General features: G+C 37.2%; 1 protein-coding gene across 1 annotated transcript in view; it reads left to right on the top strand.

The window, feature by feature from the left end:
- Positions 1–27,746, top strand: part of TET1 (tet methylcytosine dioxygenase 1) — a 173,917-nt gene that overhangs the window by 76,674 nt on the left and 69,497 nt on the right. The window contains 4 exon segments of the mRNA XM_051982566.1: positions 8,347–10,702; positions 10,705–10,836; positions 16,299–16,389; positions 19,586–19,679. Coding sequence (XP_051838526.1) covers positions 8,347–10,702; positions 10,705–10,836; positions 16,299–16,389; positions 19,586–19,679 — 2,673 coding nt within the window.

Raw genomic sequence — 27,746 nt, 5'->3', positions numbered from 1 at the left:
GGGATCTGAGAGACTGGCTATGTAATGAGGGGTGGAGATTCATAACATGTAACATCCAATTAATGAGGAATCAGGGGAGGGACTTGTGCTACTGGATAGGAAATAAAATGCTGCCTTAGGAGTCCCAAAGGTGCGTCTACTCACCTAAACACCCATTCTTGCAAGAATGCAAAATAAATCTTTCCTGCATTCATCAGTGAGTCAGTGGATTTCTTGGTAAGATATTTTATTTCTTACATAATGGCTCTTTTCACATTTATTCATTTTTATGGGACTATAATCTTCCATTCCTTAATATATTACAGCATATTCTACCATTCTTCAATAATTGGACATAGTGGTTTTTCCAAATATTTTTCTAATATAGATGAAGTGACTGGATATTTTTGGATGGAAAAGTCCTTCAAAGTTTATATATTGATAATGAAGTGGCCAAGTCAAAGGGCTATGAATCAGTTTCTTTCGTCTTATTGTATTTTGTCTCACTGATTTACCTTAAGATTTGCATCATTTCTTCTAGTCAATGTCAAGTCAAGCATAACATCCACAACACTCTCAAGTGAAGCCCAAATTGGATTAAAATGTAATGGGAATTCATTATATACATAAATAACCTATAGATGCATAGATAATATTATATTTTAACACTAAATTGATATGTAGCACACAGGGATCCATATATGTGAATTCGTTGCTCCCTCTTTTTTTATGAGCTTGATACTACTATATACATTATTTTGTTGTTTTTGCCATTTTTCTTTTTTATGCTTTTTTTAAAGCCAATTTTTTAAACTTAAAGCTTCTTATTTTCAATCTTGTGTCCAAATTTTCCCCTCCTTTCCCCCACCTCCTCCCCTAAATGGCAAGTAATCCAACATATATATGTGTGTGTGTGTGTGTGTGTGTGTGTGTGTGTGTGTGTGTATATGCATATATATATACACACATATATATATACACATTAATTTTTTAAAGCAATGATAAAATGGCACCCGTTGCTTGGAAGTTTATGATTCTTCTTGATCATTCACAACCTAGACTTGAAGGATGGGTGGTTTTGTCAGTATGAAGAATTTTCTGTGTGGAAAGTATTTTTACCAGCAGAGATCACACCCAACCTATGAAATGTTGTAGGGAGTTACTTGAGACATTTAAGGACAGATGACTTGCTTGGGGCTATGTGGCTGCTAAGTATCAAAGGTAGAATTAGAATTTAGATCTTTTGAGCCCAGTGTTCATTCAATTCTCTACTCTGTACAACTTATAGACTTTAGGAGGTTTTGATAGTTTGCAAAGGCTTGGCTTTTCATTACTGTGGTTATATATTTTGTTGAGTCAGATCACAATTTCTCAATTTTTCATGAGTTGCTCTGCTTGAAAATATGACTAGGAAATGTATAACTTTTTCAGTTCTAGTACTTCCTAAAAATACTTTATCTTTATTTTTTTAATATACAGTTATTGTTATTACTATGAATATTGTTATTAAAGTCATCACCTTCAGTGGCTACTCTTATGGAGAATGAGACATTCCTCTTCACCAATTGTAAACCTAGAACAGGGAGAGAGAAAGAGCGGCATGTACCAGGTAGATCAAATGCTACTACAACCTCTGCCTTGATCACCATCTCCCCTTGGACCCTGATGGAAATAGCCTAAGACCTTGAACCCAAAAGCCTTGGGAATTGGTATGTTCTCAGCCCAACACCTTTGGCCAGCATCCTAGGAAACCTGCCCAGTGGAGATGCAGCCTGGCCACTGTTCCTGAAGCTGTTATATCGAATAATAAGAAGGGAAAGTTCTTTCCACCAAAATCCTTGGCACTGTTGAAAAGTTCAACAACCCAGACTGATGTGCTTTATCATTAAGATGGGTCATTACTTCTGTACCTAAGGACCTTTCTAACTGACTTGCCCCTGAAAACTTCCCTGTGGCTTATCTCTCCCCTTTCCACCTCCTCCCCATCTCCCAGAGTGTAAGCTCCTTGAATACAGGGACTGTCTTACGTTTCTCTTTCTATTGTGTCCTTAGACCTAATATAGATCTTAATAAATTATTCATTCATTTTCATACATTGTTTCTTTTTTTTCTTAAAACTTTTTATTTTTCTAAACATAGGCATGAACAATTATTCAACATTAGCTCTTGTAAAACTTTGTGTTCCAATTTTCTCCCCCTTTTCCCATGCCTAGGTGGCAAGTAGTTCAATATACATTCATTTTTACTTAAGATAGAAATGTAAGCTCTTTGAAATTTTGCTGTCATCTTTAACAATCTTTAACACAGTGCCTGGCATATAGTAGGTGCTTAATAAATGCTTTTTGATTATTCAGCTTTACACCATGATAAGGTTGGACAATAGGGCTTTCCTAAAGGATATCTTGTCATTATTAACAATAGCTACCATTTAAATGGCATATCATAGTTTTTAAAATACTTTAGGGAAGAATTAGTAGTATTAATATTCTCATTTTCAGGTGAGTAATTGGAAATGCTTGTCATGATAGAGCTCTTAGAAGATGCTAAATCTGCTGTTCTTTCAACACTCATTACAGGTGCCTCTAGATGATAATACTGGATGCTGATGCTGATGTGAAATGAGGTCCTCTTATTTGTTCTCACTGGGACAATTGATGCAACTTCATTTTAGATCTATTCCCAATATCAAAGGTCATAGTTGCTTAGTCGATCTCATGTGTCTCTATAGACTCTTTTGAGCAACGTTATCAGTGTAGTATCTGAACGCTTGATTCTTGTTGGTACAGGAAATGTTGTGTAGGTTGGTGTGTGGTAAGAAGAAAAGACAGTTTAAAAGTTCTTCCTATTCTCAGAGTGTGCAGTGCCATCTGTTTTAAGTCTGGGTACACAACTGGTCATCACAAGACAACAGCTAATCCTAGGGTCAGCTGGCCACTGACTGATCACAGTTACTCTATTCATAAAAGGAGGAATGTGTTAGACTTCTCTGGACATGGTAGCAGCAACAGTTAGTGTTTGACAAGTGTTTTGAGGTCAGAGAAAGGTGCGTGTGAGATGGTCCCAAATGTTCATAACATACACATCAAATACCAAAATCATGAAAAGCCCCACATTCGTCACTTTCACTGTCACAACCTAGAATCTGTACCCATTAAAAACAATGCTTAGTTTTGATAATTATATTTCTTTTTTATAATATTTTATTCTTCAAAAAATATAGGCAAAGATAATTTTCAAAATTCATCTTTTGAACAACCTTATGTTCTAAATTTTTCTCCTTCTCTTCCCTCCATCCCCACTTCTATCCTCACCCCTGAGACAGCAAGTGATCCAATATAGGCTAAAGATGCACTTCTTTTTTTTAAAGATATTTTATTTTTCCAAATACATCCAAAGATATTTTTCAACATTCACTTTTGAAAAACCTTGTGTTCCAAATTTTTCTTCCTCCCTCCTCCCCATGGCCTCAAGCAATCTGATATAGGTTAAACATGTGTACTTTTTCTCAATATATTCCCATCTTCTTCATGCTGTACAAGAAAAATCAGATCAAATGGGGAAACAAGAAAAAAAAAAAGACCCAAGCTAAAACAGCAACAGAAACAACAAAGATGAAAATAATTTAGTTTGATTCACATTCAGTCCTCCACAGTTCTCTATCTGGATGTAGATAGCACTTTCCATCAGAGTCTATTGGAATTGCCTTGAATCATCTCATTGAAAAGAGCAGAGTCCATCACAGTTGATCATCATATCATTTTGTTAATGTGTGCAATGTTCTCTTGGTCTTGCTCACTTCACTCAGCATCAGTTCATGTAAGTCTTTCCAGGTTTTTATGAAATCAACCTGCTCATCATTTCTTATAGAACAATAATATTCCATTACATTTATAAAATATAACTTATTCAGCCATTCCCCAATTGGTGAGCACCCCTTTAATTTCAAGTTCCTTGCCACAACGAAGATTTACTATCAATTTTTTTTTTTTTTGTACATGTGGGTCCTTTTCTCTCTTTTATGATCTCTTTGGGATACAGACCTAGAAGAGACACTGTTAGATTCAAAGAATATGTGTAGTTTTAAAGCCCTTGGGGTATAGTTCCAAATTGGTTGGATTATTTCAAAACTCATTCTCTCCAATATTTTGATAACTACATTTCAATACACTTTGTTTCCTTACATAGTCTTTAAACTATGTATTGAAAAACATCATTTTTAGAAGTGCACAGGTTTCAACAGACTGCTGCAGGGGCCCAAGGTACAACAAAAAAAGATTAAGAACTTCTTCCTTGAGGGATTCAGATATTATTTGAAATAAGTAGAGAATAAAATACTGGGGAAATAGTATTGTTAATATCTTGGAATTCCCTGTGATGCAATTTGCTCTCCACATTGAGCAGGCATGGGATTTATTCAGTCATTTAGCACGCCAATGCTTACTATGTTGTGGGTACTTTGTTAGTTCAAAGGATGCTGTATCATGGTGTTCAATTACTTCATTTTAAAACCTGAGGAAATCGGGGCAGCAAGGTGGAGCAGAGGGTAGAGCACCAGCCCTGAAGTCAGGAGGACCTGAGTTCAAATGTGGTCTCACACATTTAATGCTTCCTGGCTGCATGACTGGGCAAGTCACTTGACCTCAATTACCTCAGGGGGAAAAAAAGAAAAAAAAATAAAACTGAGGAAATCTTGTCTAAGACCACAGATCAATCAGTGTCACTGCTCGATTTATATGCACATCTTCTGTCCCCAAATTTAGTGCTCTTTCTAACATGCTATTCTAAGATGCATTATCATCTTTATCTGATGGTTGAGAAGTAGGAACTTGAATGAAAGCATGAATAAAGCATTAAGCACTTATTCACATCCTAGTGGGGAAGACCATGCAGAGGGAAAGTTTCAGCTGCAGTTCACATGAAATGGTCCCATGGTTCTTAGGGTGCAACAGCAAAGTCAATGTAAAGCCTTATATTTAATGTCATTTTCATTGATAAAATATCAATTTCTGATGTTGAGTTATTTGACAATGCCAAGGATTTGGGTGGAAAGAACTTTCCCTTCTTATTGTTCTATAGTAGCTGTGGTTTCAGCACCTGCAGAAGAGTGGCCAGGCTGCCTCTCCACAGGGATTGTTTCCTAGGATGTTGGCCAAAAGTATTGGGCTGGGAGTATACCAATTCTTAAGGCTTTTGGGTTCAAAGTCCTGGGTTATCTCCTTCCGGGGTCATGGGGGAGATGGTGGTCAAGGCGGTAGTGGTAGTGATTGTAGTAGTCATCGTTTAACCTACCTGGCCACATGTTCCTTGTCTGTTTTCCATGCTCCCTCACTGATTCAGTTCCGTTGGCTTGCCTGTATGGGAGTTGATTAGCAATTGGTTGGATGATCAGCCCCTTTTTCCCCAAGAGTTGTTTGTTTGAGTTATCTCTATAAGTTCTGAGCTAGAAGTAGCAACCAGTGACCTTGGGAGAGCCTTGTCACTCTATGGGCTTCTGTGCCTATCTGCTTGTTGGTGACTCTTGTTCAGCAGTTGTTGCAGGGGGTAATGAAGAAGGTGAGCTCTCTCTCTCTCTCTAATGCTTTGCTCTTCCCAAAGCTCTTAGTCTTCAGTCTTAGGCTGTCCTCATCAAGGTCTGAGGAGAGATGTGTTCAAGTTTGGGGGAAGGGGAAGTGGACTTGCCTGGAGTATGCTGCCTCCATTTCTCCCTCAAGAGGGACTTGCTGCTTTAGCTAAGCTGGCTGGCTTGCTTTGCAGGGAGCCCATTATAAACTCATGAATAGCAGTCTTTTAAGGATTGGTTAATTTCTGCCTATACACTTCAAATAGCTTCACAACTATTAGGCAGAGGAGTATTGAAGGACATACTGCAGCTAACTGTTTTCCATTGCATAGTATTAACAGCTAATTGAAAAATAGTAGTCTTAATGTTACTCAACAGGATTGCCATCATTTAAAAATTTTAATATAATGAAATGATAGTAATTTACATATATGGCTTTAGAGTAAAAACAACATTTGATATTACTTAATCTCATTTTCTAGTTAGGAGACCTATAATAAAGAAATAAAACCAATAAAACCAAAAGTTATATATAAAGTCCCTGACATTTCCTCTGCAAGATTTTTCTCAGTTTCAAAAATTATTTTTGAAAATACAGTATGCTTTTGGTCCCTTTAAAACTACTTATGTCTTCAGCAAGAGAGTAAGTAAATTAAAAATAAAAATAACAAGAGGATTTGAAGTAAATATTTACAAGTCATAGTTATTAAGCTATTTCCCAATTGAAAAATAGTGAAAGGATGTCAAAAGGCAATTTTCAGGAAAAATTCCAACCTATCTATAGTCATATGAAAAAATGCTCTAAATTACTATTGATTAAAGAAATTCAAGTTAAAACAACTTTGTGGTACCACCTCATACCTATCAGATTTGCTAACATGGCAGAAAAGGAAAATGACAAATGGTGGAAGAGATGTGGAAAAATAGGGATACTAATACATGTTGGTGGAATTGTGAACTGGTCTATCATTCTGGAAAGCAAGTTAAAATTATTCTCAAAAGGCTATAAAACTTTGTGTTACCTTTGGCCTAGTAATACCACCACTTGTATCCCAAAGAAACCAAAGAAAGAGGCAAAGGGATTTTTATAACATCTTTTTTTGTGGTGGCAAGGAACTGGAAATTGAGGAAATGCTCATCAATTGGGATGGCTGAACAAGTTGTGGTGTATGGTTTTGATCGAATATTGTTATGCTGTAAAAAATAATGAAGATGATTTCAGAAAAACATGGAAAGACTTAATGAATTGATGCAAAATGAAGTGAAGAGAATCAGGGGATTATGATACACAGTAACAGGTATAACAGTAGTCAACTATGAAAGACTTAGTGACTCTAATCAATACAGTAAGTTAATTTCAAAGGACAGATGATTTAAAAAAAAAAATCCTCAAAACAGAACTTTTAACCTCCAGAGAGAATTGATGAATTCTGAGAGCAAATTGAAGTATACCTTTTTTACTTTTGGCAACATGGCTAAAATGGAAATGTTTTATACAATTTCACATGAATGTCACATTGATATCTCATTGTTTGTCTTCTCTATGGGTGGGGGAATGGTTGGAGGAAATGAGAGAATTTGGAACTAAAAAACAAACAAACAAATAAAAATTGAAAATTGCTGGGATTACTTAGTTTGCTACTTACATATATCCTGAAATGTAATCAGGGGAGCAAAGGTACATGGGATGAAGTTGGAACATTCACTCTCTAATCAAAGGAAGCCATTCTTTCCTCTATATTGGTGTACCTTATATTCTGCCCAACCATACCTTCTTTACTCTCGCGGGTTTTGATGAAAATATAATATTGCCTTCTGGAAGAGAACAGGAAAGTAGAATAACAAAATCCAGGATTTTATCATATTATTAAAGCATGAACTTCTTAAGGACAAATCCTATTACTTTTCATTTTTGAAATGAAACTAAATTTTATCATATTTGTTAACATTTCTCTGTGTGTGACTTTCTGTGTGTACGTTCACATAAATCTGTATTTTATTGTATTCAGTATTTGGGAACTGGGACTAAGATTCTCATCTTCATGCAATTGTAAAACAGTACAAGTGTACGTGACTGGCCAATTCAGTAAACAAACAATTGTGTGAAGGTTTTCCCCCAGAATTTGTCATCATCATTGGGAAACAAAATTTTGTTAAATTTGTTAATTTGTTATTTTTTTTTAGCCTATTGTCTGAGTATTTTCAGAATGGCTCTTTTGGCCTCTTTGGAGCTTCTTATCCAATTGAGTTTATATTTCATTTTTCTGATTTACTTTTGGATCCAGTCCACAGGAACTGGGGACTACTGTCACGTGTCACATTTTAAATTCTAACCGCATCTAGCACAAGTTACTGTTTAGAGAATGAAGTATAATAAATCCTCTACTGAATCTGTATTCCTGATTGTATGAATGTGACTGTCACTTGAAATCATTGCCAACAGGGCCTAAACTCAGGCAGGTTCTTACTTGGCAAAGATTTGAGATGGCTTTGTAACATCCTCTCTCTGAAGATGGCCAAGTCAGAGGACTGACCCTCTAGTAATGATTTTTCTGATCATAGCAATTTATGAAATGGATGGCTTGGAAATAACCATAGCAACGAGAAGGGGGAACAATACATCTGAATTTTTCTATCTCTACTTTCTTCTTTTTGGGTTCTTCTGGGTACTAACTAGGTACTTTGTATAGTGTTCAGCCTAGCATTGGGCTTTTAGATGTGTTTTTAATATGTTGAGTGTCTTGTGCTTCTTATTTCAGGTATTTAAAGTAGATTGTGTTACATTAACTTTTTATGTTGTTTTACAGATACATTTAGACAACAACTTAGTAAATGGCCCCAGGTCAGAATCCATGGAAAACAGTAAATGTAGTAATGGTGAAAAACAAAGGTTGAAGTTGAACCAGAACATCCTTGAAAATGTACAGACCAATGAAGAAGACACCATGACGGGCGTAGAAGTAGAGAAATGGGCCGAGAACAAGAAATCCCATTTGACCATCCATGTCCAAGGAGACATCAGTGGTCCTGCCCCTGAGACTGAAAACTTGAAAAAGTCTGAAGACAATGAGAAAAAAACCCTTTTGAGTGACCTCATCGAGCCCCCCAAATCGTTTGCACAAACTGTTAAAAATGGCATTAAAAATGTATACTACTCACCAGCCGAAGCTGACGTGTCACTGAAAAAAGTCAAGTTTGAAAAAAATCCAGATTTGATTGATCATGACACAGAAAGCAACCCCACTCCCTCTTTGGGGAACACTACTAGCTCTGATAATAGAGCAGGTGCTTTGGTCCCTGGCGTTTACAACACTCACCTTAAGAGGGAAGATAATATTTTAGTGATCCAGAAGACAGACCCTATCTGTCATTCTGCTCAAGACCCCACAGATAGTGTGTTGAAGAGTAATATCGATGCCCAGGAAAATCCACCTCATATAATTTCGTGGGGAAAAGGAGAAGCTCCTGAAAGTAAACACATCAGCGAGCTAAAACAATATAATTCTCCAGTTCAGCCTTGTCTTCTATCCCTAATGAGAGATAGGAGACTCACTCTGGAGCAGGTAGTGGCCATAGAAGCCCTCACTCAGCTATCAGAAGTTCCCTCTGAAAATTCTTCACCATCTAAATCAGAAAAATATGAAGAGACTGCACAATTGACAACAAATTTGCTTCACAGCTGTAAAGCAATTCTGTGTTCCGTGGGATCTCCTGCGGGAAAGGACTTTCAAGATCCAAACTTAAAAATTGATTCTCTGGTCCTACATCCCTGCCCCTCCTTGGAAAAGCAAACTCCTAGGAAGCCAGTGCTGTACAATGGCCAAAATAATTCTAAATTGCACAATAATTTAATGACAAATCATAGCACATCTAAGACACATGCATCTTCAAAAGTCACCAAGTCGGGATCCATCATAGAACCAGGTTCGAATTCCCCCAGGAATCACAGCAACAAAGAAATTGTTCTTCAGGGGAGAATTACAGTTGGCCGGTGCTCCAAGAGTGCCCATGGCTTACAAACAAGCAGCAAGTTGGAATTTTGTAGGCAGTTACAGGAAAGCACTAGCAAAAATTTTGACTCCAAAAATGATTTGTCTCGTAGGACTACCCCACACAGTCAGATAGAAGAAGATGTAGCTGCCCAGTTGACCCAACTTGCATCCATTATTGAATCCAATAATGCGAAGCGGGAGGAAAAAGAAGGTGCAAAGATGTTTCCCAGGCTTGAGTGTCACAATGCACAGCAAAAATCCAAGCAAGAACAAAGCTCATTTCAAGAGAAACGACCCGTCCCCATACAGAACAATCACAGCTCATTGTTAGCCAAGCAAAAACCATCCTCCCACAAAAGGGGGAAATCTGCCTCATGGAAACAGAGGTTAAAGAAAAAGCCCCCGGCCAAGAGCATTCAACAAAACGATCAGAGCGAGCGGGAACGCCTGGCGTGGCAGTACAGCAAGTTCCACGATCTCTGGGTGGGGTCTAAACTTCGAAGATTGGGCTATATTTCCTCCCGTGAGTTTCATGCTACAATGATAGAGCGCAGCCCTTCACTTACCAAAGTTCCGAAGCCACTCACTCAAAGTACTTTATCATCCCAACATAAGAAACGATTTCTTCCCCTCACTCAGATAAAATTCCACAGACATTTACCTGAGTCGGCACAGGAAAAAATGAAGGAAAAACGGTTCGGTTTTGAAGAGATGGCTGACCACACCAAATCGGAGGGGGTTGATCCTCCGACGGGACGGGTGGTTCCAGAGGGTTTGCAGCAGAGTGGTGGGTCTTCCACAGATCCCCTCTCCCTGTTCCACTTACACACAGAGTCCCCTTTAAGCAGACCAAGCGGCAACGTCCAGGTGTTTACAGAAAAAGGCGACAATTCTCAGGTACAGCATTCGGTGAATGTCAATCAGTCTCCTAATCAATACAGCCAGAGAGCTGGTGCTACAGCTGGTGTAGACCAAACACACTTTCAGCAGGATGCAGAAGAGCAGCTGAGGAGTCAGAGACAGCACACGCTGCCTGCTCCCGGCTGTGCCACGCCGGTGCCCGGCACCGTCCAAACTCTCAGGAACGAAAGCACGGCATGTCCAGGGGGAGCATCCGTGGCGGCAGCCAACAGTTCAGGGTCGGTCACTTCACACGGTGTCGGCGACTTGGGCAGTTTCCCGGAAAGAACACGCTGAGCTGCTTCCTTGAATCCCCAATGACCTTCCTAGACACCCCTACCAAAAATCTCATCGACACACCCACAAAAAAAGGGCCATCTGAACTGCCAAGCTGTAGCTGTGTTGGTAAGTGCCTTTCTGTTAGGCTTTTCTCCTATGGGTTTTAGAGGAAAATGACAATTAATGACACTTCACGTTTCTGTAGTTAGCGGTTTGCCCTATAAAGTGAGGCTTTTTTACTAACCGGTGGCTCATCTGCAGATGAGTCTCTTCAGTGGCACTCTCTTTATGAAAATGTCTGTTGGTCAAAGCAGACATTTATTTATTTATATGTTTATATATTTACTGTATTTTTTATTTATTATATATTATATTTTTAATATTTATTATATAAATGCTGATATATGTGCATATATACACAACATACATATGTGTCAGTATATATCTGTATGTGTGCATATATAGCAAATATGTATATATATGTATAAACAGGAATATATGTATATGTGTATATATATACACAGTATGTATACATGCACATATATACTTGTATGTATGTACTATATGTCATACATACAAGTATATATGTACACGTATATATACTATGTACACGCTGTGTACATATGTATAAGTGTATTGTATTTTTCTGTATATGCATTCTATACACACATATATATATACTCCTATTTATACATACACATGTATTTGCTATACACACACACACACACACACACCCCTCTATACTAATGACATATATATATGTACTGTGTGTATATATATACATACATTAAAGTTTTTATATGCTACAATGATAGACATATACATATACATACACATACATTTACATACGCCTTTAGGGGGATTCAAAACCATTTCAAGTAAGCCTCTGCCAAAGTCAGAATTAGATCTGCTATTTTTTGCCTGTCTCAAAGCCAACTTCTTAAAAACTAAATAAGCTTCAAAAGGCCATAGAAGCATATAATATATTTAATATCTTTGTTGTTGTTGTTGGAAAGATATGGGAATAACACTATATACTTGAAGGTGAAAGGGACCTGAGTTCAAATTCTGACTTTGTTTGATAGATACTCTCAGTGTGACCCCGGAAAATTATGTAAATTCGCTGAGCCTTGGTTACTTGGCCTTTGTGAGAGAAGTGTTCTGTAAACTTTGATATACTCTAGAAATGTATGGGCATTGTTATATTTATTCAGGTTGTTGAAAAGAGAGGCTAGCTTTACATTTTGAATGGTCTTTGATATGTTATTGGTGGATCAGCCAAATATAAATAGACATTCTTATCTTCACGTGGGCTTATTTCCTTCTATTTTTTTCTAGGGTTTCAGGGAATATAGAATGTAACTTGGGTTAATCATTTTCATATAGCTTTGAATAAAATATTAGCCACATTATAATCCCTATGTTGTAACAAATTGAAATGTTTAATCAATTTTGAATCTCCAGATGTAGCAAGGAGACTAAATTTTGTTGAGGCAAAACTCAATTTTATATTTTTTCCTTCAGTTTCAAAGAGCAAAAACAGTTACGTTTTCTCATAACCAAGTGATTGTTTTATTACCTGTGTGTCTCAAAAAACTATTAGGATCAAGGGGTAGGTGAGTAGGAACTTTTGAGAGACCAACACAAAACTAGATGGTCTGCAATCTTGGGAATGTTGTGAGATATCCTGCTTCCGGGAGCCTGGGAGGGAAGGTGAGGGGAGAGACTGACTCTTTCTGACAAGTCCTTTTTAAAGTATGTGAAAATATAGCATGTCGTGAGGAATATGAGTAACTAAATTAGATCACTACCTCTAATCTGGTCTCCTGTAAGTGTTATTTAAAGTCAAACACCATTGGATTGAGAACTGACTTTAGTTCATCTAGGTCAACCCCCTAAATCTACATTTGTAGAAACTGAGGCTCAGAGAGGGAAAGTAACATGATTATATTGTTAAGTGGTGGATTTGAAATGAGACCTTATGCTCTGGCTTTGTGTTACAGCATAGTTTATATCCTTAGAATGACTCACAAAAGTATAGAACAGAATTGCTTTTCCCTTTGTTTGCCAAGAAGGGAAAATACCTAAGAGACTCACCCATCATAGTAGTAGCATAGAATTTGGTAAACACAAAGATGCATGTCCAATGGTGTTCAGTTACTACAAGTACCAGAAGGACCTCATTATCACAAGAAATCTCATCTATATATAACATGGTCCCATGGCATAGTCCCCAAGAGCCTTATCTGTCATAATATAGTTTACACTGGTAGAAAATGAGAACTCTCTTTCCTACCCCAACCACCCCCGCCCCCTAAAGCTAAAAAGTATTATTATGAGGAAGCATGTGCAAAATGCTTTAAACTGGCTTAATGCTTGATTGTGCACAGTCACTCTCTGAAGTTGTGGAAAGTTCATTTTGTAGGAGCAGTGTCACAGAGCTGTCTGTAGAATTAGAATTAGAATAATGGGATGGCTTTCCTGGCTTTGTGTCCCTGCTCCACTCTTCCTTTTACTCCATTTCCTTTTACCTCATTTTCTTCATTTTGAAAATGGATATAAAATGTTGCACCTGATTAAATAAAAAAAAGTATGTGGGAAGTAGCTGAAAAGCCTTCGTTCTAAGTCCTTCTTATTTGTATTGCTAAAGAGCCTACCTTAAAGCCCTCCTCTGATGCCTTATTTTGGCCCAGAGATAAGTCTGGGTTCTCCCATTGGCTGGGCCAGCTAAGCACTTCCCCTCACCAGTTCTGCCAAGCTAGGAAGGCTTGGAGCACAGATTTGGTGTTAGCTTTGTACATTGCTATCATCTGAGGACTTTTCCTCACTGAGATCAGAGAGTCTCATCATAGATTAACTACCTAGTCATGACATTTTTGGCCACAGCACTTGATGAAACAGATCTCTGAACTCGGAAAGTGCTTTGATGTATAACTTGGAAAGTGCTTTGATGTATGTCTTTGGAGGGAATTTATACCTAAAGAAAGCTCAGGGAGCTAGCATAGTTCTTCTGGAGTAACAGTAAATTGTTGCTAGAGGTTAAGACGAGAAGTCTTTTTGAGTTCTCAAAGGAGAAATAGGAATAGGTGAAAAAGGATTAGGAGGCTTGAGTGAGAAGTTGGGATGTGGTTTGGACTGCCATGTTACTGAGAGCATGTGGATTCTCAGTGGTATCCCAATTGGAGTGGCAGATAGGAAAAGATGATGGCCATGGATTTCATCTGAGGCAAAGAGTTAGAGCTGGAAAGACCATAGCATCTTAGAGATAGAAGGGACTTGTAAACACAGAACCAGTGTAAGAGCCAATTAGAGTTTATAGATCATTTAGCTCAAACACCTTGTGTCATATACAGTAATAGTAGTCAACATTTGTTAACTACTTTAAGGCTTGCCAAATGTTTTATGAATGTTACCTCATTTAATCCTCACAACAATCCTGGGAGGTAGATGATATTATCCTCATTTTACAGATGAGAAAACTAAGGTAGGCGTAGTTAAGTACCTTGTCCAGGATCATACAGCTAGTAAGTGCTTCTTCCAGACTTTAAGTCTAAAGCATTGTCCACCCTATTATTTATATGTGGATAAACTATTTCCTAGTGAGTTGAAATGATTTGCTAAAAGTACAAATTTCTGCTTCAGATTTTGTGGGATCCACTTTCTTTCTTTGAAATGCTTCACAACTTTAAAGTGAGATCAAGTAAATGAATCATCCAGAATTTTTATAATGATAAAAGAGACTCCAAAAGTATGGAAATATGTGCCCAGAAGTACAAATCATTGTCAATTTTTGAATGATCCTCAGAAAATCGAAGAACTTAAAAATTCTAGCCTTCTATCATTCACTGTTTCAGGGCCACTCAGGTTGCTTGTTTTGTCAGCTGGTGTGTGCTAAGGGAGTGAAATCTCATTTTAATTTATTAGTCTGAGCTAAACATAATTACAGAGATGAATCTAATGCAGACATTTTAATTCTGCCTCAGGCCTCTAGAACGCTACTCTTACCTATTTAGAATACTCCTGAAAGACAAGAAGGAAGTAGGAGAGACTTTGGAGTAGTCAAATTATATGTCTCAAAACTCTTGTACTGTGATGTCTGGTACTTTATCACTAAGCCTCTGAAGCTTCCCTAGGGTCCTGTTGACTCACCTTTACCAACAAGTCTCATAAGCTTGCTTATCCTGTCTCCAAACTTGTAACAGATTAGAAACTAGAAATGAGAGGGATGCCTTTAGAGACAGCCACACTAGCATCAATAAGAAATAACAGCCAGAATTGTGGTAAGAGAGGAAACAGGAAGAAAAAAAACATCTCTCTAAAAAGCCTGCAACTCCAAAAATGAAGCAGTCTGGGACTACTCAGTGTGGAGCTAATTAGCTTGAAAGACCTCAATAACTCTTGAAGGCTTTGTTGTATTTCCATAATTGATTATAAGTTTTCAAACTGAAGGGACCTAAGAGACCATCTGCTTCAGCCTCCTGATTTTAGTAATGAATAAACCATATCTGAGAGAGTTGAAATGTCTTGTGTATAATCACACGACAAATACCAAAGCTGGGACCATGAGGATGACCCCAAGCAATCAAAAACCCATTTTGTTGTGTTAAGCATTCTCTGTTGAAGACAGCAGATGCATGTAATATATCTCCAATGTTGACCCAAAGAAAAATAGTTTTGGTTCTTGTGGGCTAAGTCAGCAATCATCCATCTTATGAACAAATGGTTCCCTAAAGGTTCTGGATAGCCAAGGGTTTCATAGATAATGCTTTCCAATAGTCTAAGAGAAAGAATTTTGAATTACTCATCATTTCCTTTGCTTGCATCACTTGCTTCCTCCCGTTTCTGTAGGTAATTCAGAATTAACTGTAATAAAGGTGGCCCTTAAGCAAAATTTAAAAGTTGCTATATTTGTAAATTTAAGGAATCAAGATGATGATAAAAACTGAATGAATTTAAAAAGCGTACGTGTTGCATTCTCCTTTTGCCTCCTATAAGAAATAGGGCTCGATGAGGAATAGGATGGGAAGAGGGTAGACCAGGGATGTTCCTGTGCCCTCCATCTCATCTCGTTGCCTCTTCCATTGATCTTGATATTTTAAGCTTCCATGATCTCCTTAGCCTGGACACTCCCTCCACCAGTGTAGAAGAGTCAGGATTTTCCCCCTACATAGATCTTAGTCAACCTGATGGTGAGCCTCTCTGTGCTCAGTAGAAGTATGTCTTTGAACCATTGACACGTAAGGTGGTCCCTATATTCAAAGACCTTTCAAAGCTTACTTACACTCTATTGGCATTGCCTTCAAGAATCCAGGGTCACTTTCATACCACAATGAAAACCAAGAGCAGGAGCTTCGTAGAAACTTAGGATCAGCAATAACCAATCTGATGGACTCCTGCAAGATCTCAGAAGTCACTAGCTTTATCGAGAAACATGTTTCAACATTTATAAAGAACTTTGTGGTGATACTTTGATTACATTCTTTTACGTATGCCCCCCAGAATCTCCCCAAATTGAAGCTTCCTCAGTTGCATCTGTTAAAAAACAATTCTGTTAATCTTTGAGTTTAATATTATTATTCCTTCCACAGAACAAATTATAGAAAAAGATGAAGGGCCATACTATACACATCTTGGAACAGGACCAAGTGTGGCTGCTGTCAGGGAAATCATGGAGGCCAGGTGAGGAAAAAAATCATTCCTTGTACATAAAAACAAAAACAAAAAAGGCTTAATTGTGAGTTCACTGACATTCGTGTCACACATTACATTCTAATGTGACCTTGTGGGTTCTTGAAAGCATTGCCCACTGAGCAACAAGGTCTGGATGGACCTCTGAGGTGGGAAGGGCTTCAGATACAAACCAGATGATAGGCTGTATGACATGGGTAGAAGACCACCTTAGCTAGGTTTGCCAAGCCTCAAACACCAGAAGGGTCGATAATGAAGTTTATTTAGCTACGGAACTAACAAAGAACTATTACAACATGGAGGGGTCAGTATCTTCAGTGGTAGAGGAGGTGTCCACAGCAGGGAAATCATAGATCTTTGGATTTGGGTCTGATTCAGTGCAGGTAAATGCTTTCTAAGAGTAACTGTTCAGCTAGGTCAGGTGAATGAAATAGACAGGAGGATTGTCATTGCTAATTAGGGCACGAGAAAGGGGAACTTGTCAAGTGGTATCCCCCTGGTGTTCCTACAGATTTGCTCATTCTCCCAAGATAATTGTAAGTCTCGTTCATTCTTTATAAACATAGACAGCTAATTCTCTTTGTTATGTGGAATGGCTCTCTGTATGGAAGGTTGGGAGTATTGAGAGAAATTTAGCCAAAGTAAACAACATCAATAAAATTGAATTTGAAAAAAAAAAAATACAGACTACTCAAAATGAAATCTACTGACCTTCTCAGACTTTATTTCAATCTCCAATTACTTGCTTTGAATCCAGTACTTCAGTTATATTCCTTTAACTTTCAGTGGAGCTGTGGTGTCATTTACAATGTGATAAAGACTAAACATAGGATGGAAGAATAAAACTGAGACCCATGAAGAATAGAATATTTGCTTTGACAACCTAAGTTCTATTGACTCCACAGTAGAAGGTTCTGGGGAAAGAGGAAGATTGTTGTATCAATTTCAATTCATACAAATTTGCAAACAAAAATAGTTGCATCTTTGCAAAGCGCTCAGAATATCAGTGTTGGGAGGAAGTTCAGAAGCATCTACTAAAATTCACACCTGAACCAGAAAACCCTCTCTAAATCCATTCTAGAGAAGGTGATCTAGCTTCTGTTTGAGGGCAATTCCTCCGCTTCCCGAGTCAGCTCACTGCACTTTTATATGGCTCTAATTGTTCAAAAGTCTTCCCTTATCTCATATCCAAATTTTTTCCTTTACTCCTTGTACCGGCCTGTCAGGTCAAACCCAAGAAATTTCTTTCTTCTTCCTGTCAGATCTTGAGATATAGGAAGACAGCTAGCGTGGTTCCCCTAAATCTTTTCTTTTCTATTTTAATACCCTTCAAAATAATCCATGTGTGACATGAACTCAAGGCCCTCCATCATTTGATCTCTCTCCTCTTGACAGTCTTCAACCTCTCAAGATCCTTCTTAAAATATTGTGCCCAGGGCAGGGGATGTTTCTTGTTGATGTGGCCTGACTGAGCTGGGCAGGGTATGATATTACAATCACTTTTCTCACCCAGGACACTCTGCCTCTCTTACAGTAAGCCAAGATGACATTAATTTTCTTGGCTGCTATATCAAATAGTTCGCTCAATCCCCAGATCTTTTACAGATGACTTACTCTCAAGTCAAGCCTACCTGGGAAGTTGATATTTAATCAAATTGTATAACTTTGTTACACTCCAATTTCCATTCAATTCCGACTTGGTGTTTTGGGATCAGTGTTGGGCAGTCTGATGGAGTCTGTTTGCCTACAGAAAATAATCAATATGACAAAGGAAATGAATTCCAACAGAAATGGTTTTCTAAATTTTTGTCTAAAAAGTTGACAGACCTCAGGATAAAGGCCTGTGTCCTATCCTATCAAGCTATTTTTGAGTCCTGATTCTATTCCCCAGTAGGTGCTCTGCATTTCCTGGCCTTATGTCATTAGCAGATTTGAGAAGTAGCTGTACCTTTGTACTAATTATTGATAAAAATGGCAACTAGTATAGTGCCAAGTCCTTAACCTATTACTAATGGATACTTCCTTCAAGTTGAGGTAAGGATTTAGGATTTCTATGTTGCCCACAAAGCCCATTCTGAATCTTTCTGATTGTATTATCTATTTTATGTCTTCTCATATATCTCACAAGAATAGCATCATCTTTAGATGTTTTGCTAAAAACTATGTAAAATATATCTAGATCATGCCTTAACTTTGAGGTTTATAGGTCCCCAAAAGATCTAGGGATAATTTCAGGACATCTGTGAACTTAGATGGGGGAGTTGTCTTCATTTTTATTAAGCTCTAACTGAAATGTAAGATTTCCTTTATTTAAAACTATTTTGTGAAAGGATCCATAGGCTTCACCAAACTGACTCTCCAAGGAGTCCAAGACACACAAAACCAGACTAAGAATACTTGCTCTAGACCATTTCATATCTAGGAAACCTGTCAAAAAAGGCGATAAGATTTATCTGGTGAATTCATGAATTCATAATTTCTTGATAAGGCAATATACATTAGCTTTGTGATCACCTCTTCACTCTCTACTTATTTATTTGGGTATTTCTTTAATAACATATTCTAAAATTCTATTCATTTTTCCAGTTTTACCCTATCCTCAAAATATACCTTTTGTTATTTAACCTAAGACTTAGCAACTGGGACCAAGATCTCTGAAATTTAAAAGGGGCTCTGACAGCATCAATGTAGAAATAACTGAGCTTAGCACCTCAATAAATACTTAAAATACCAAAGCACCACTTGGCAGTTTCTTTCCCTCTTTCTTTCTTTTCATTCCTTTCCTCATTGTAGCACCCCAAGGTGAGTTTTTCCCTAGCCTAGTCTGACCTGCTTCCTCATTTCCTCACCTCACAATGGCAACTTCAAAAGCCTTCATGGCCTGAATCTCTCTTTTCTTTCTTCCCTCCCACTCTTTTTTCTCTCTTTGTCTTTCCTTCTTCCTTTTCTCTCTCCCTCTCCCTCCTTTCTTTTTCTGCATCTTCCTCTCTCTCTTACTCTTTTCCCCTCACCTCTTCAAACTAAACTGAGGGCTTTGGTCCTCTTTGCTTTAAACATATTTTGTGCTGCTTGTCATTAATCACAGGTCATTAGTTATAATGCTGATTAAACATATTTAAGAGAGGAGCTTTGAATTTCTGAGAGTACTGCTTCAGGTTTCTTCTTCCCCTTTTTTTTTTATAATCAGATATGGTGAAAAAGGAAGAGCGATTAGAATAGAAGTCGTCGTATATACAGGCAAAGAAGGAAAAAGCTCTCAGGGGTGTCCAATTGCCAAGTGGGTAAGTAGTTGGTATTTCTTCACTTTGGAGGGAGGGAAGGATGGGAGGATTGCTTGTACTACCTTTAAGTTTCCTGCAAATGATACTTGGACATAGAGCAAAGTATTTCTAGCTGTTAGCATGCTGGTCAATGGGATGAAATGGAAGGGGCCCTGGGAGGCCAGAGAGGGGATTCATGTCTAGCTGTGCAAGTGGGGGCAAATGATGTTGCTTCCCTGAGGCTCCATTTCCTTATTGGGAATGCTTGTAGTTTATGTCCTTTACGTATGATGCTTGCTGATGGTTTTAGATAGATGCTACTTAAAATTTTTTTTATAAAACTCCATTTATTCCTATGTTCTCTAGTGTTTTGAATAGGAATGCTTCCATTTTTTAGCTATAAATGGAGATTAGTTGGACTGTTGTGAGGAAGGTTACTTGCTGGTCACAAACTGGTCACAATTCAGGAACCCTTTCCTTTCTACTTGGGTTGGTGGTACTTTGGATCAGAGTCCATCTCTATCTTTAAGAAGAGACAGCAGCCAAACCAGAGGTGTGTTTAAGTCTCCTCTGACTGTCGAAACAGAACTGAGTGGCTGTTGTTGGCGGAGGCCTGGCTAGCTGAGGAGTTCCTTGCCGGAGGTGGAGGGCTGACTTAAAATGCCTGAAATGTATTCTCCCTGTGTTAATGTTGGCTTGAGGGCGCCAGAATCCACTGGTGAACGGTAATCTGCTTCTGAAATGGATATTTTGCAATGTGGTTTCTTGGATGTAACAGGGATCCCTGGAAGTCTAAGAATTAGGGTGTAACACTTCGACCAGACAAATTGAGTCTTAGTGAGGAAAATTGTGATCTAGTAGAGATGTCAGGAGATTCGGCTGTGCTGTGAAACTTGCTATGCAGATTTCTACAAATCGTTTCGAGGTAGCCGATGGTTCAGTGGATAGAATACTGAGCCTGGAGCTGTCTAGTCCAGTCTCAGAGGTTTTGAACTATGTGATCCTGGGCAAGTCACAACTTTTGATTGTCTGGCACAATAGATCCACTGAATCCATTGGAGAAGGAAATGGCAAACCATTCTAGTATCTACCAAAAAAAACCAAAACAAAAAACCCAAACCCCGAACCCAACAACAACCCCAAATTGGATCAGAAGAGTCTGTCATAATTGAAACAACTGGACTGCCATCACAACCCATCCTTTAATTAATTGAATTGTTTCCTCTAAAATTCTGAGAGAATAGTTAGAGAGCTAGTGGAAGACCTTAGAACGGGAATGACATAATTAAAACTTCTGCTAATGAGCTTAATTTTTGTAACAGGATTTTGGACTGAATGAAATAGGGATGGCAAGGTTGATGGTGAAATTGCAATGCAGTAGATTCTTTTTGCAAAGTATATAGGAGAAAATTTTTAAAAATACTCTTTGATCCAATAATTCCATTATTCAGGATATGACCTGGAAATGTATTAAAACAAATAAGAAAAAGCTTTTAAGAGATTATCATATAAATACCATGTGTTACTGCAGAAAATTGGAATCAACACAAACATCCAGTGAGGAGAATGGTTAAATAAATTGTGGTATGTTCATATAATAGAATACAGGGCAGCTAGTTGTTGTAGTGGATAGAGTATCCTTTCTGAAGTCAGGAGGACCAGAGTTTAAATCTGGCCTGAGTTGCTTAACACTTCCTGCCTGTGTGACCCTGGGCAAATCACTTAATCCCAATTGCCGAGTGGGGTGGGAAGTGGGGAGGGATATAAATATATATATATATATATACATACATACATACATACATATACACATACATATATATGCATGTATTAATAGAATACAACAATGCAATCAAGATACACAAAGCATGAGGTAAATATTTTCAAAGCATGAAAAAAATTTGTAAGCTAACTCAGAGTTAAAATAAAAAACACAAAAGAGGAGAGTGAACATTAATCATGAGTGTAAAATAGGAAAAAATGAAAAAAAAAAAAAAGGATAGACAAAAGATCCAGACACTTAGATGGATTAACTAAAAAGTTGCTATTTTATATATTGAAATTCATTCATTCATTAAATGTACTTAGTTAACTTAGTAACAGTTAGTAGGAGTAACAGCTGTAACTAAGTTACTTAATTACACAAAGTGTAACTTGTAATACAGCTAGGGCCTGGACTTGTGATTTCATTGGATAAAAGGACCCCGTGCAAATCATTACCATCTGTGGACTGAACAGAATCCAGCTTCTTAAACTGTGGGTTGTGTGTGACTCTAGTTGGGTTATAAGTAACTGAATGGGGGAGTTCATGAAATTATGATTTATTATCAATAAATGTTTGATTTGTATACCTATTTTATATACTGCTCTAGTTAGGTTTACATAAAAATTTTTCAGGCAAAAGAGTCATGCACAGAAAAAGTCAAAGTAGTCGTGCTCTAGGGTAATAAGGGGTTAAGTAACTTGCTCAGGATCACATAGCTAGCATTCATTGATGTGCTGAACCCCTAGGTCTTCCTGGCTTCTGGGGTGGAACCCTAGACATTATGTCATGCTGTCTCTGCAAATGTTTTTGTTGATGTTTGTGTGTAAAGAGGAAGAATTGTAGATATGGATATTAATGAAGAGATGGTAATTATAGTGCCTTACTATTAAATCAATAGCATTTATTTAACACTTACCATATATTAGGTATTATGCTAAGTGCTGAGGATACAAAGGCAGACATAGGGTACCGCTTTATGAAGGGAAATAGAATAGAGCATAGATGATGTATACAAAGTAGATAGCAAGCCTGACTCATTTTTTTTATTATTATTATAGCTTTTTATTTACAAGATATATGCATGGGTATTTCTTCAGCATTGACAATCGCCAAACCTTTTGTTCCAATTTTTCCCCTCCTTCCTCCCATCCCCTCCCCCAGATGGCAGGTTGACCAATACATGTTAAAAATGTTAAAGTATAAGTTAAATACAATATATGTATACATGTCCATACAGTTATTTTGCTGCACAAGAAGAATCGGACTCTGAAATAGTGTACTATGAAGGAAATGCTATGTAGTGGTTCACACTCATTTCCCAGAGTTCTTTCGCTGAGTGTAACTGGTTCAATTCATTACTGCCCTATTGGAACTGATTTGGTTCATCTCATTGCTGAAGATGGCCAGGTCTATCAGAATTGATCATCATATAGCATTGTTGTTGAAGTATAGAATGATCTCCTGGTCCTGCTCATTTCACTCAACATCAGTTCATGTAAGTCTCTCTAAGCCTGACTCATTTTTATAGGGTCTCTGTGTTACAAAGGGTATTGAATGTCATTACTCCAGACTGTTGCAGTGCAGGAATTCTTCCTCCCACATTTCTGACAGATGGTCATCTAGCTTCTGCAGCTGGAATACTGCCAGCAATGGGGCACTTATTTCCCTTCCATTGGTAAACAACCCTACTCTTTCATGTATCATTATTTTGAGCTTGAAATCTATGTCACTGGAACTGCAGCCATTGGATGCAACTGTGCTTTCTAAAGCTGTGCAGAATAAATCTATTCTCTCCCACAAGTCAGTTTTTAAATATTTTGAAAACACTCATAAAATCCATTCTCCTAAATCTTCTTTTTTTTCTGGAGCTTTGGTCCAAAATCCTGGAGAGCACAACGAGGAGTTTGGCCCAAGGATTCCATCCAGACCAACTGTTAAATTTGAATAAAAAGGGTATCCATACTTCATCTTGGTACTAGGAGTGATTTGTTGATGGCCATGATATAATGTTATGAAGTTGTCTACAAGCATTTCCTACTTCATTGACAAATATTAAGGATTTTTCAGTGTGAATGATATGATGAGAAATGAATGATAATCTGACTCACTTCCAATGTGTTCTATTCCTTTCACTTGATAATATTTTACTACCATATCCCTTAATCTATCTTTCTGCAGCTATCTTTGGTGGTTCTTGAAATTATGGGATTTGAGGTATACAATTTCACATAATAATCTCCTGGCATAAATTTAGAACAGGTCTGTGGTCATCAAATTAATGACTGATCTAAAAGCAATCTGATGCTTTTGTAATCAGTGTGCAATCAGGTTTGCATGCCAAGATCTGAGAGGCAATTTTCTTATAAATATTGTGAATTGTAGAAGTATTTAGGCCTGCTTAGGAAATTATGTCTAGACACCTTTTTTTTTCTTTTTTTCTTAAAAAAATAATTTTGCTTTTCCCTAGCTACGTGTAAAATTAATATTTAATATTACTTTAAAAAAATTTAAGTTCTAAATGTTTTCCCTCCCTCCCACCCTGATGTTCTCAATCTCTGAGGTAGTAAGCAATTTGATATAAGCTGTATATGTGCAGTCATGCAAAGCATTTCCATATTAGTCATGTTGTGAAAAAAAAAAAAAAACAGACCAAAAAAAGAGAAAGAAACCATTAAAAAAAAAGAAAGAAAGAAAGTAATATAGTATGCTTTGATCTGCATTCAGATTCCATCAGCTCTTTCTCTGGATGTGGAACTTTCATAAATTCTTTGAAATTGTCTTGGATCATTGTATTGGTGAAAACAGGAAGACTTTCACAGTTGATCATGTGTAATGTTGCTGTTACTGTATACAATGTCCTTCTGGTTCTGCTCATCTCATTTTGTTTCAGTTCATATAACTCTTTCCAGGTTTTTCTGAAATCATCTTACTTGTCATTTCTTATAGCACAATAGTATTTCATGATAATCATATACCACAATTTGTATTCATGTAAGTTTTTTTTTTCTCTTTTGGGTATGCACAGTTCTAAATTGCTTTGCAGAATTGTTAGATCAGTTCACAATTCCACCAACAGTAGTTGTTCTAGTGTCCCAGTTTTCTCTCATCTCTTCTAACATTTATTATTTTCCTTTTCTGTCAATATAAGCCAATCTGATGTGGGAATTTTTTATTTGCATTTTTCTAATTATTAGTAATTTTGAGGGTTTTTTTTATATCTCTGTAGATAATTTTGTGTTCTTCTGAAAATTGTCTGTTCCTATCCTTTTTATGTCCATGGATCATCTTCCTCTTTCCTCCACATTAGTTTGTAAGCTCCTTGAGAATTGGGTGCATGTTGTATCTGTATTTTGATATTCTCTAGGGTCTTGCATTCACTGGATACTTAATGAATACTTATTTGTTGCATTGAATTGAAAGAATCTAACTATGAGAAATATTTGAAAGACCATTAATCAGCTCAAGTTGATCATTTTTATTTTTGCCACATTATATTGTTTATTTGTAATCGTGCTGATCAGCTTTTGTCATCCATCAGTTGCTTGATTCTTTCCCATGTCTTTGGGGAAATGCAGTTAAAAGAAAAGGTTAGAGCTAATATAATAAAAATTACAATTCAACCTAAATTAATTTGCCTATTGAAGTGAGTAGAACCAGGAGATCATGGTTCATGGCAACAGCAATTATATGATCACTTCTGATGGACATGGTTCTCATCAACAATGAGGTGATTCAGGCCAGTAGCAATAGACTTGTGACTGAGAGAGCCATCTGCACCCAGAGGGAAGATGGTGGGGACGAATGTAGATCACAACATAATATTTTCATCTTTTTTTGTTGTGGTTGGCTTGCTTTTTGTTTTCTTTCTCATTTTTTCCCTTTTTGATCAGATTTTTCTTGTGCAGCATGATAATTGTGGAAATATGTATAGACGAGTTACAACATATTTAACATATATTAGATTATTTACCATCTAAGAGAGTAAGAAAAAACTTGGAATACAAGCTTTTGCAAGGTTGAATTTTGAAAACTATATACATATATTTTGAAAATAAAAAGCTAAAATAAATAAATTTACTTATTCAGTGCCATATCAATCAAACTGCCAAGAAAGTACAGTTAGAAAAAATAATAATAAAATTCATCTAGGAGAACAAAAGGTGAAGAATTTCAAGGGAATTAATGAAAAAAATGCAAAGGAAGATGGCCTAGTATACCAGACTTAACTATTTTATAAAGTGGTAGTCATCAAAATTATTCGGCACTGCCTAAGAAATAGAGAATCAGTGGAATTAATCAGTGGAATAGGTTAGGTTCACAAGACACAATAGTCAGTGACTATGATAATCTATTGTTTGATAAACCCAAAGACTCCAGTTTCGGGATAAGAAGTCATTATTAGACAAAAATTGCTGGTAAAATTGGAAAATAGTATGGCAGAAATTAGACATTAATGAACATCTAACACCCAAGATAAGGTCAAAATAGGTTCATGTTTTAGATATAAAGGGTGATTCTATAAGAACAAAGGATAGTCTACCTCTCAGATCTGTCAAGAAGGAAGGAAATTATGACCAAAGAATAACTAGGGAACATTACAAAATACAAAATGGATCATTTTGATTATATTAAACTTAAAAGGTTTTATCAAAACAAAACAAAACAAAATCCAATGCAGCCAAGATTAGAAGGGAAGCAGAAAGCTGGGGTAAAATTTCTACATCCGATATTTCTGATAAAGGCCTCATTTCTAAAACATAGAGAATTGACGCAAATATATAAGAAAATAAGTCATTCTCCAATTAATAAGTGGTCAAAGAATATGAACAGGAATTTTCAGATGATGAAATTAAAGACATTTCTAGCCATATGAAAACTGCTGTATCTCTTCATTAGAAAAATGCAAATTAAGAGAACTCTGAGGTACCATTTCACACTTCTCAGATTGGCTAAGATGACAGGGAAAGACTGATAAACATTGAAGGGGATGTGGGAAAACTGGGGCACTAATGCATCACTGGTGGAGTTGTGAAATGATTCAACCATTCTGGAGAATAATTTGGAACTATGCCCAAAGGACTATCAAACTGTGTATAACTTTTGATCTAGCAGTGTCTCTACTGGGTCTGTATCCCAAAAAGATCATAAAGGAGGGGAAACAGTGCAAAAATGTTTGTGGCGGCCCCTTTTGTAATGTCAAGGAACTGGAAACTGAGTAGATTCCCATCAGCTGGGGAATGGCTGAGTAAGTTATGGTATATAAATATAATGGAATATTGTTGTTTTATAAGAAATGATAAGCAGGCTGATTTCAGAAAAGCCTGAAAAGAAATGAGTTGAACCAAGAGAACATTGTACACCGCAACAAGATTATGTGATGATCAACTGTGATGGATTTAGCTCTGTTCTGTAATGAGGTGATTCAAGGTAGTTCCAATAGATTTGAGATGGAGCGAGCCATCCTCATCCACAGAGAGAACTATTGAGACTGAATGTGAATCAAAGCATAATACTTTTACTTTGTTGTTGTTTGCTTGGGTTTTTTTTTCCTCTGATTTCTCTTCTGATTTTTCTTATATTGTAGCAAGGTGAATGTGGAAATATGTTTAGAAGAATTACATATAATCTACATATAATATACATAACCTACACTGGATTGCTTGCTATATATGGGAGGCTGTGCTGAGTAGAGAGGGAGAACAAATTTGAAACCCAAGATTTTGCAAAGGTGAATGTTGAAAACTATCTTTGCATATATTAAAAAAAATTTTTTTTTAAAGAAAGAAGGCTAAATATACTGACTCCATACACATTTCCTTGTATAGATTGAGAGATTTTTCATTTATATTGTTGGAATTGGTGGAGGGGTTAGGCATACTGTCTAGAAGAGACATGAGAATGGCCCCTGTATTTAGAAAGCCCTCATCTCTAAAAACACAGTGCAAGAGTTTATTAAGCAAAAAAGGATCTGCCTTCAAGAAGCTTCTAATTTGGAGGGAGAAAGAAGGCAATGCATCTGTCAATAGATGAGTTCATACATGAGTATTTGAAGAGGGACAGAGAACCATATCTAAGGGAAATCAGAAAAGGCCTGACTAGGAGGTACCCCAAGCTGAATCCAATAAGAACTTAGGAAGTCTAGAACGGAGTTTGAGAAACAGATTGTGGAAGCAGTGAAATGGCATAAGGAATAGAGGACCAGGTCCTAGATCTTCTTTGTTGTGCGACCCTGGCAAGCCACTTCACCCCTGGTGGCCCCAGTTTCCTCAACTGTAAAACGGGGCAACAATACCTATCTCCCAGGGTTGTGAGGATCAAATGAG

This window comes from Antechinus flavipes, chromosome 2 (assembly GCF_016432865.1).
Source record: "Antechinus flavipes isolate AdamAnt ecotype Samford, QLD, Australia chromosome 2, AdamAnt_v2, whole genome shotgun sequence".
Lineage (NCBI taxonomy): Eukaryota > Metazoa > Chordata > Mammalia > Dasyuromorphia > Dasyuridae > Antechinus > Antechinus flavipes.
Note: the sequence above shows the minus strand (reverse complement) of the source record. Positions and strands in the feature narration are given on the sequence as shown.